The sequence below is a fragment of the Rhea pennata genome, chromosome 3, assembly GCF_028389875.1.
Source record: "Rhea pennata isolate bPtePen1 chromosome 3, bPtePen1.pri, whole genome shotgun sequence".
NCBI classification, from domain to species: domain Eukaryota; kingdom Metazoa; phylum Chordata; class Aves; order Rheiformes; family Rheidae; genus Rhea; species Rhea pennata.
Genome location: NC_084665.1, coordinates 13,808,123 through 13,819,392, shown reverse-complemented (window position 1 = coordinate 13,819,392; position 11,270 = coordinate 13,808,123). Strand labels below are relative to the sequence as shown.

General features: G+C 46.1%; 1 protein-coding gene across 1 annotated transcript in view; it reads left to right on the top strand.

Annotated features, from left to right (window-relative positions):
- The first annotated feature begins 8,626 nt into the window (after positions 1–8,626).
- Positions 8,627–11,270, top strand: part of MRPS5 (mitochondrial ribosomal protein S5) — a 59,343-nt gene continuing 56,699 nt past the window's right edge. Inside the window, exon 1 of the mRNA XM_062573531.1 lies at positions 8,627–8,798. Within this exon, the coding sequence (XP_062429515.1) occupies positions 8,732–8,798 (67 nt within the window). The 5' untranslated portion in view covers positions 8,627–8,731. The remainder of the gene's footprint in view (positions 8,799–11,270) is intronic.

Genomic DNA, 11,270 nt, shown 5'->3' with positions numbered 1-11,270 from the left:
TGCAAAGACAGGAGAAGGGAGATGGAGCAGTGGGGCCAATGTGATCTGCAGAGCTGAGGGAGTATGTCAGTTCCCACCAGTGAACAATTTCACTATCTGTGCAAAGAGGTCCCTGTGGGTTATGTTCTGAAGTGGGGCACTCCAAACATGCTGTTCGAGACCATCCCTTTCAATTATTCGCAAAGGCTCAAGCAACTTTCTGGGTAACATTTGATTCACTTAAACTGTGCTGCTTTACTTGGCAGGGTGGGTAGGCCAAAAAAAAAAAAAAAAAAAAAAAAAGTTATTTTATTACTGGTGCTAGATGTACTTTTAAAAAGGTACTATTATACCTGAAGCTGGAGTTCTAGTCAAGTTTTTTAGCATAGTTTGCAAAGGCAGACAAATGATTGCAGAAATGGATCTCACACCCTTCTCCTAAAACCTAGGAAACTTATCTTCATCCTCACAGAGCAGTGAGGAGCAGGGATCTTTTTTAATGGCTGCTATTGTGCTGCCTTACCAAATTCTTTAGCGTCACCTCCAGAACTGCACTCTGTTAGGTTGTGAAAAGGGGTAAGGTTTCTGCCAGCCTATGTGATGTGGGAGAGGCCTGTCACACGCAAGCGAAGGACGTGTTCCTCTGGCTTCACCAATGCATCTCTGTTTGTGGCTGCTGCAGAGCCAGCACTCGCTTTGCTGCTGGTTACTCCCTGGGAGGTTTCAGGAGCGGCTCTGCATCTTGCGAGTGCTGCAAACATCGCTCTGTAACAGCATGGCAGGGTGCTCGCAGGGACACTGCTCCCCCAATTTTTATCTGTGTTAAAGCCTCCGGGGAGCAGTGTGCACTGTGAATGCGAACAGATGCCACAACCATCATTGCTGCACCACCTGAACCACACTCATGAGAGCTTGAGAGCAAAGTTTCCTATTAATGCAAGCAGGAGATGAATGCACCAAGTGACGGGCAGGGTTTGGCTGGGTGAGGGCTTGCTGCAAATGGGCATCACTGCAGACTCACGCACCTTTGTGTTCCCCATCTGACAGCTGCAGTAAGCCCTCCTCTTGCCACAGGAGGGGAGAGAAAGACTGGCCTCAGTCTCAGGCAGGGCTGCTTCATGGGCCCTGAGTCACTCCTGCTGCCTTCATCTATAATAGAGCAAAACCTTCCTCAACTTTCTGAAGCTTTGGAAACAACAGAGGTTAAATGCGTTTCTTTCTAAATGGTGTCATCCTGAAGTAGGTCAGCCCTCACCTTGGCCCATGGGTCCTCATCAGTGTGTCTTTGTAGGTTGAGATCTGTTGCACAAATGTTCAGGAAAATGAGTTGAGGAAAATCTACTCTCATGTGCTTTGCATTCTTCTTGTGTGTCCTTTCACAAAATTCTGCTGAAGTCTTTGTTGGTGTGATAGATATATTGGCAGTTCCTTTAGAAGGATGTCAAGCAAGCAGGACATCAAATTATATATTCTACATGAGAAGATGCTAGTTTTCAATCTTTAAATAATTGCTTAGATCAAAATTTGATTAGATCTGCCTACAAAGTTGTTCCACTGGTTTCCAGTCAGTTGGTAATTGTCTATGTAGGATTCAGTTGGTTATGAGTACTGTCTTTGGCCCTGCTTTGAGCAAGGGTTTGGCCTGAAAGACTTCTAGAACTCTTGCAGCCTAAATATTAAATGATTCTAAGCCTGAACTGTCTCATGGTATATAACTTGCCCAATAATAGGTGCATATGTGATGTTACCCATGCTGAAGGACATGATTTTAACTGTCCTGTAACCTTGTAAGTAACACTGTGGTCTCCTCCAGCTATAGTAATTTTGAACCTAGCTCTGTACCCTACAACTGTAATTTCACAAATTATCACAGTTTCAGTGACTCTGCTAAACTAAATGCCCATCAGCTTGAGTAATGGCAAGGAAATGTGGGCTACCCTTAGATCTTTGCAGATAAGAGGGACAAGATTGGACAGCAAAGAGCCAAAACCTTCAAGATCTGATCCAGAGCCTTAAGCCATACAAGCATTTGCAGCCTCGTAGTTGGACTCAAGGGATAACAGCCTGCATTTAGCAGATGGTCAAAAGAACTGTGGCCCAATTAATAAGATTTTGCCACTCTCAATGGAAAACCATAAACTTTTGTATTGATCTGGCAGTATATGGTCTCCAGATTTCCTGGGATTTTTCTTGCTCTAGCTTTTGGGTTTTTAGCTGAGACAGCAGCTAAATTGGTTTGAATTTTGCTCCAATTCCCAGTAATCACCAGCGGTTACCTTCTGGGGGTGGCAGCAGACACAGAATTGTCCCAGGCTGGGAACACAAACCACAGTGTCAGCTGAGTCCCTCCAGCAGTGCAGCCTGGTGGATCTGGTAAGCCAGCTGCAGCGATGCCAAAGAGCAGAAAACCCAGATAATAGGGGAGTAATGGAAAAGAGGAGCACATAAGCAGATTGTGTTAGAAAACTCTGCAGTCTCCACAGCTGTCTGTGGACTTTCCCTAGCCCATTTCCTTGCCAAGCCCAGTGGCTTATAGGAGCCCACTTCTACCAAACTCTCCTCTCAAAGCCAGTAGCCCTGCTTTTTCATGGCTCTCATCAAGGGCTTTGATATTCCCTCTCCAGATGCTGCAAAGCTGGAGGCAGAGGGAGACAGACCAGTCTTAAAATCTATTTTGCCCATTTTGGTATGTATTTCAGACTCTGGCATGAGGCAGCTCAGCTGCCCTGGCCCAGATCATTGCCAGTGGTTCACAGGAGCTGCAGACAAGGAGTGTTTCTGAATTTGTAAGTGTTGCATTAATTTTAAATTTGTTCATACTCTGACATCTTGGAGCGAAGGAAAAAATCTCATCAACTCTTTTCTCTAGAAATGTAGTTTAAAGAGGAGATGACAGTATGTTTAAATTTTTTAAAAGTTCTCAAGCAAAATGAATATTTTTGTGCCTGAAAGCATCCATTTTTCGGCTATAACTTCTAGACCCTATTATTCATAAGCTGTCCTTTGGTTTCTTGACATTCCTGGAGGAATGGCTCCTGGGAGGACACTGAGGACCTCAAGGAAGCCTGGTTCCTGTTGCTGCTGTGGGAGATGCAGTCCCCCAGCACCAGCTCTTAGTACTCCAACCTCTTTCATGCTCTTATTGGGGCTTATCAGGCATGAGAAGACTTTTTGCTTGGTTCTTTGCTACCTTGCTATCTCAGGAGATGAGCCTTCAGCTCATGAGCTGGCTGTTACTAAGACGAGTCACACCAAGTAACTGAAGGTAGGAGGGTTGGCTGTCAGACAGCAGGACAGAGGGAACGCTTGCGCCCTGTTAGCCCCAGGCACCACCCAAAAAGGCAATGTTCTTTGTGCGAGTAAGTTCCCCACCTTGTAACACATCCTTGCCAAACCAAGTGACTAAGTGCAGGCAGAGCAAGAACTCCTTAAACTGTCTTTACCTGCTGGCACTGTTTCTCCTTTGCTTTCGGCACTGGAGACTAGAGCTTATTTAACAGCCTAAGCACATGCAACAGAAAGCTGTCCTGACTCATAGCAAAAATTGAGATGCTGCAGGGAAATAAATAATCTACTGGTCTGGCATGCACCATTAAACCATATCAATAAAAGATGAGTATGGGGTGACTTATGATAAACACTGCATTACTTGCTTTTATCTTAAGTATAGTGCTCCTTAAAGGAAAGGGCCCTAGTAGTCAAAGCAGTAATTCCAATTTTGCCCCTGTTGCTTTGGTGCTTGTAGCAAATGTTCCATACAGAATTTGTCCTCCTCAAGGAGGCAAATTGTATCCTTCAGAATGATCAATATTCAAGTGGCCTATATTGTTCTTTGATTACATTCCCCTGCCAGATGCAGGCAGAGATCTGAGCCTGCAGGCAAGAGCTTGCAGCTTTATTGCATTTCCTGCTGCCAGCATTTGCAAGAGAAGGTCAGCAGATGTGAGGGTCTGTCTTCATCTCATGTACTTCCCCAGCTGCTATTCCTACTTGACATCTCTCTTTACATCAGCTCCCGAAGAGCAAAATGTTGAACACCAGTGGTGAAGCCTTGTGTGGCAGACTCCTGGGAGTCTGTGCTCCTACAGTCCATGCATGCCAGCACAGCAGCAGCAATGCAACTGTGCCAGGACCCTAGACAGGTCCAGTGTGCTGTCACTGTGCTCATCGTGACAGCAAGTGCCTGTGTCCCCAGCCATGCTGCTGGGAGGGAGTACAGCGTCACAGTGCCAGGGTTGGCTGCACACCTGACTGCAGGTGGTTTAGGAGAAAGCAGCCTTCTGCTTAGCAAATGAGCCATGCCAGACAAGTGGAGCACAGTACGTTATTGTGAGCAATGGGGGGAAAACACACAGGCAAGGCAAAGAGTTTAATGCTTGTTCCATTTGCTCCCCTGTTGCCAGCTGCTGCTGTACGGAAATTGACTGTGGTATGTTTGATGTCATGTGGCAATAATATTTAGGTCTCTGGGAGAATGCATTTATTTCAAAGACAGAGCAGTGGCATCAGGTGAACATTGCCTGGCCTGAGAGCTCCCTTTTAGCAGCCTTCTGAGCCTGTCAGACCCTGCTTTATATAAATGTTGATTGCTCTGTATAACTGATTGACTCATCTTCTGATTGCACATCCTTTAAACCAGGCACCTGGCATAACTATTTCAAGAGACATCCAAATAATCTGCTGTTCTGTCTGCCGTTCAATGTACCCTCATGGAACTGGCCATAGGAAAGCCTCAATTCACCTACTTCCAGCCTTTGCTTTGGCGGGTTATTGATGTGTAGATCATTACCACATTGCTGTGCTGCAGTGTTATGATGGTAGCAGTCACATTAACCTTTTCACAGATGCATAATCTGCCACATGCTGGTTGCATATCCCTCTGTTAAGAGCCTGGCAGCGGCTTTTGGGACTCAGAGATGTTATCTTGAAACTATTAAATACTGAGAAACATCACTGCTGAAAGACTCCTAATGGCAATGGATACGCAGGCACCTTCAGAACTGCAAGTCTGTTTATGAGCTTTTTTAGACTTCATTAGCAACACTGCTGTGCAATTGCACGTTAACTCTTTTGGATGGCCAGTGCAGCTGCTTGTTTCCTTGCTTCAATGGAAGCACCATCAGTGGCTGCAAGGTCCATGTGGAAGAGCAAAGAGGCAGAGCAAACTGCAATTGCTCTGGCTGTGTATGTACGTTGTTTATAATGCATCTTCAGGAAACAAGGGTTTTGCCTGGCACCATGTCATACAACACGGTTGTATGCAGGTTTGTTATGGTCACTGTAACTGTCATGCATATCCAAAATAATGCAGATGCCTGTGATTCATGTATCACCTCCTCCATTGATCGTGTGTGTGCCCAAGTAGTATGAAAAGTGAAGGACCCAGAATTCATGAGGAAAACAAGTGTCAGACCTCCTGGCTTATAAAAAAAATCTTTTTATATATATATATATTTTTTTAATATTTGATTCTGAGGTCTGATCTCTCTCCCTGAAGATGGCAGCAGGCCAGAGATGGGAGACTTGTGCAGTTCAGCAAGCCAGTGTACTAAACACCTTTGGAAGGTTTCAAACCACTGAAAGCTGATGGCTTGCTGCATTCATAAAACTTCTGTAAACTTAACAAAACTGTAGCATCTTTTCCACTATCCTCTGCGGCTGTGCTTTGGTCCACGGTACAGTGACTTAGGTAGCAATACTGGAGTTTTGCAGTGTAGGCACAGATTGGCACAGCTGAGGAGAAAAGGCAGCACCACACTTCTGCTGGCAGGAGCAGGAGGGAGTGTTTGGGAAGGGAATAGCTGATTTCCCTTGCACAGAGTGAAGGAGGGATCAGCTGGGAAACAAAGTGCCACTGCTACTAATGATCATCTGGAGAGACGTGAGGTTTTAGCAGAAACTTTAGGTACATTCTTGTACTAAGTCCTATAGGGATGCCCTCATAGATGCTGATGATGACATTGCTGTGGCCTCTTTAATGACACCTTGCCAAAACTGGATCAACTGTGCCCATCAGTAGTCAATGTACACAAAAGCAAATGTCAAAGCGCAGGTTTCCATGGAGAATGCATCACGCTTTCCCCTGGCAACTCTTCTCTAGGCAACACCAGGAACCGGCTATTGTCTTTGCAGGAAGAGGCTAGATTGGAGGTGGAGGTGGGCATTTGAGCTGAAAGCTTCCCCACTTGCCCCCTACCCAGTGGCCCAGGCAGGCAGGGTATATGCAAAAGCTTCTCACTGCTTAGGGGTTTTCTGTCCCCAATGTTTCCACCAGACCTAGAGGAGCTCCTTAGCACTGCTTAGCCTTTGTTGCTAAAGGGCTATGTATTTCAGAAGCTGAAAACCTTCTCCACTAGACAAGACCTCTTGCAGCCTGCCTCCTACTGTCTCCCCTCTCATCAAGCCCTGGCAGTAGGGTCTGGATGACTCTCCCAGGGAGCTGCTGTTTCGGAAGTTTGTTTATTGGAAGTTGTTCAAGACAGCTGCTTCTTCCCTGCTGAAGTTGACCCAAAGTGTGTGATGTCTTGATGACTCCACTGAGCCCATCCTGTCTAGAAATGCTGCTTCTTGTGCATCTGAAGTGCCTACCCAGGAGGAGCCAAAACAATGTGATGTATTGAGTCTGCATTGGTGTTATAATGGGAAACCATCCATTGGGGAACAACATTAAACAGTGACTTACAGGCCATGTGCCAGGCAAAAGAACAGTGTTTGTTATTAATTGTTTAAAAACCGACGTGCTTGCTAAAACAAAGGAGCTAGAATGAGACTTTGCCATTATTCAAAGATAGGAAAACCCTTAAAATCATGTCCCCTCTGGAAGTTTTGTCTGTTGGCATTACAGACTGCACTGCTCATCCTTCCCTCGAACAGGCAGCTTGCCTTTGAACGGTCCATTATAAGCCTGCATTGCTGTCCCTCCCAGAGGCAACACTGTTCACATGCCAATGACTAATATTGTTTTAAATCTGTTCTACTGCCAGGATGTTCGGTCATCACTGGATGTAAAAGCGTGCCCAGATAGCAGTCTCTCCGTACCTATTTTCTGTCTTGGTGGGTCATTGGCTGGGATGCCTGGATAGTACAGATCTATATCCCACGGAAATGTGGTGGGAGGCTGGAGTTATGGAAGCGTCCTGCCTGCCCTGATGGCACTGCCCTGGGGCTGGTCAGGCACTAGCAGCAGCTCAGGTCATCAGCTTTCTCTCCAGCTTCTCACAGCATCACTCGCGCCAGCTTCTTGCAACAGCTACAAAGCACTAGGTGCTTCTTGGGGGCCTCAGCCCTGCCACAGAGGTTCTTGCAGGCCACTGGGGTCTCTGTGCAGATCACGTGGGGAGACTGAGCCTGCTATTTCCACTTCTAAGGAGAGGACTTCGGGTTCCACGGGGGGAAAAAATATTGGTTGAGCAAATGGAAACAGATCTTTCACAAGGGTCTTAGTGAAAGCACCCCAAGGCTATTCTGAGTCAATCTAGAGTTGCTTTATCTTGTCTGATTCTGGAAGTTTTGCCCTCGAGTGATTCAGCCCTTTGGAAAGTCTTTTCTTAAAGTGCATGGAGGAAAATAATTTCAATAAGCAAATCTCCCGTAGGAGGAAATGGGTCTTTTTTTCAGTTGGACCCTGAAGCTGGATGACCAGAAGCAAACTCCAGAAAGTGGCTTTCAAAGCTATGCAACGCTCCTCCTCCATTCTTCGTTGTCAACCCAGCACACTGAGACTGTGAGTGCTTAAACCAATTCTCTTTGATACAAGACAGAACACATCACCCCAATATGCTGCCAAAACCCAGCTGCAGCAATGTGACAAGGTACAGGCGCTACACAGCCATTTCACAAGCTGCAAATTTTTTTCTCCACAAACCTGTAAAAGGCAAATTCTTTCCCCTCCTCTCAAAGATGCACAGAAAATAGCTTTTCCATTAGATCATTCAGTGAATAAGAGTTTTAATTCTCTGCATGGCGTAATGACTTCCAAAAGGCAAAAGCTGAAAATAAATACTATGGCAAACCCATCTGCAGGAATTTATGAGAAGCTAATTAGTTTTATCCTTAGCAACACCACCAGGGTTAGATCCTGAAATATGTGCGGTGTCAGTGCTGTTAGCATGGGCATACTTAAGAGTGCCTGAAGATAAAAATCCTGTTTAACGGATTGTGTCGTGTCACTTTTCTGCCAGCAGCAAGGCGGCCAGTGCCCTGCAGAAAAATTATTTTACAGCTCGGCGGTGCATTTTTGTTCCCCAAGGTAGAAAGCAGTCACCACGCTACCGCGCGTGACAGAGAGGAAAAAAAAACGGGCAGTTTGCGCGTTTCCGCTCCCTAATGCGACTTACACCGCTTGTTACTGCGGCCCCGCCTCACTGCCCCCCTCTCCCCTACGCAGCACCCCGAAATGGCGGCGGCGCAATGGCGGCCGGCCCCGCCCGCGGAGCGCGTCACGTGAGCCCTCCCGCGCGCCGAAGACACGCCCACGCCAGGGGCGGGCCGCGCCTCGGACACCGTTGGGGTCCTGCCGTGCGGGTGTCCCGCCGCTTGCCTGATTGGCCGTTTGGGCCTCTCGGCTTGCCCGGAGGAAGCGGAACGTGTGGGTGGAACATCTCGACGAGGCTCCGGCCAAACGGCTGCCTTTGGTTCTTGCCACCCCTCCGCGTTCTTTCGCCGCGCGGCTCTTTCCCAGCCCTGGCTTTGTCATCAGGCAGTGCGCGGGGCAGCCAAGTACGGTGGCCGGGAGAGGGGGAAGGGGGCCACCATGGCGGCGGCGGTGGTGGCGGCCGGCCGGGCGTGCGCCTACGGTGTCTTCCGAGTGGCGTGGCGAGGTGACGGGGGCGATGGTGTCGGGGGCGCCTCCTCCGTGAGGGCAGGCGGTAGCGGCCGTTCGCGGGCTCCTCCCTGTTGGCAGTGGCCCAGGCCCGCGCCGTTGCCTGTGTGTTGCCAGCGTCGGCGAGTGGTTCCCTAGAGTGGGGGCGCGGGGCGGGGGAGGGGGTCAGCGGCCGTGGCTGGGAGGCGAGCAGGCTCCGGTGCCTCCCTGTGTGCGCACACGCAGATTTCCTTTCATCACGCTAGTTTTAACGGGGGAAGCGCTTTTCTGTTTGTTGGCCTCTGCTTCTCCGTCTGGGAAACTAACGGCGGTCAGTGTAGCACGGTATTAAATGGCTAGTGATCGCCTTAGGAATGACACAGAGAAGCAGCAGAGAGCCAGGAGTTGCTCCATGTGGGTATGGATCTGGACACGCTAGTGCTGCAGTGCATTTCCTTGTCTGCTCAATCACTCTGGTTCCTACTATCAGTTCTGGGTTGTATCTAAGCAAAACTAATCAAACTTTGTAGACTTTGATTATTTTTTAAAAGCCTGTGGTCTGCTAAGTAAGATGAACCTAGTTGCTCTTGCATGCAGTCTTCTTATCCGGCAAGTGTGGTAAATCCCTTAAAAACACCTGACTTTGCACTTGCATTGTCCTCAGTGGGCAAGATTGCTGTTGTCACTAGTTTGCAGCTTCCATGTCTGTCTTTCTTAGGCAGTAAAACTGTATTTCAAAGTACAGCTGGGATTTAGGCACTCAGAGCTTCCTCACCTTCTCTGTGTTTGGGGCAGTCCAGCTGTGCCTTGAAAACCTTCTATTTCAGGTGCTTGTTATCCCACTGGAACAATGAGGATAGTAATATATGTCTTAAGATAAATGGAATGGGATGGTTTCCTTTCTAACTTGAATACTCTTTTCTTCCCATTTTTTCCATCCTTCTTTTCTCTCTTTCTGGACATTTTAACAGCTGGGAATCTAAATTTGTTTTTTTAGGCTTCTCTGATTCATCAGCACTCCTTTCTTCCTAAGTTTTTAATCTTTAGTCACTTTCCAGAACTCAAATGTATTATTTGTCCTAATAAAGGTTAAAGTATACTTAGGAGGAAGGGATTTTTTTTTTCTGCTAAGGATCAGAGTTGACTTGACTCTCTCCCTCAAAAATAGCGTCTAGAAAATTGGGAAGAGCCTTTTTGTCCACTGATGCTTGTGTGTCCTCTGGGGGAAGGTTTCTAAATAGTAAATATTGCTGGAGACTTGAAGTAGGAAGGAAGGTCAGATTACATTGGTAAAAGTTTATTCAAGTTTTATATTAAAACACCTTGAAGCTGGGTATCATTTTGCATTCACAAGAAGGCCTCCCTTCTTTCTCTCACACCCTTAAAGTTGAAATAAAGTTCTCTACTCTCTTCAGCTCCTGTAGTCCTCTGAAAACTTCCTTACCTTCCCTTCCTCCACCATGAAGTAAAACGATGCAGTTTGTGAATTTCTGGGCTTTATTCCTCAGAATGATTATATAATGAATTAACGCCATTTCTCTAGTCAATCTACAATCAAAATCTTGGCACTCAGGAAGGTTTGAAAACAGGCCAGAGGTGTTTCATTGATGGAGGGAGACGTTTTCAATGTTCAGTCAAAGCATTTCTCCTAAAAACAAACATCCCCCCCCCCTACCACCACCATATCATTTGTTGCAGACAAACCGGGAAAACCAGAAGGCTGCAACTGCTTCTAAGACCTTTAAATAACTTGTGTCTTTTGAGATGTGACCCTCTAAGACTTTCTGATATGCTTACCTTTGTGTTCCACACTTAATCCTGGTAGATAGCATCGAGCACTTCCACGTGCTTTGATTTTGAAACACGGTTTTTAGCTTGAGGAATTAAGCTCTTCAGATCCAATTGTTTTTCCAGGGTAGCTGGAGGTTTTTAATAAAAAGCAATGTCAGTACACTGATTTCATAACTCCATGGACCTTGTGGCTTTCTTGAGCACTTACATATGATACAAGAAGTACTAACCATTCTGAAGTAACTGTCTTGTTGTGACATTCATATATTTCTATTACTTCTGTGCAATAAGTTTTATTTGAATTTTAAAAAGTAGAGAAAATGTTAAACAGGAAAGCCATAGGCAAAAAAAAAAAAAAAAAAAAAAAAAAAGTTATTTCTGAAAAGTTAATAGCATTTGATATCTTCAGAACTGCAGTCTTGGAATTTAATCAGAACACCTCTGTTTTCTTGTAAATGAACTTTTTAAGAATGTTGTGATTATTTCAGGCTAGAGCCTCCCATTTGTAGACCTGGAACTACACCCAGGCAATCTTTACTAAGGTGTAATTATAACCTCACAATAAGCTGCTCGAAGGCTCTTTTTTTGGAGTTTTTTCACAATGCAGTTCTCGCTACAGCAACTAACTTCATGCAGCATTTCTTTCTCTCAAGTACAGAATTGCATAAGAACATTTTTCTGTATTTAATTTCTGTTGAAA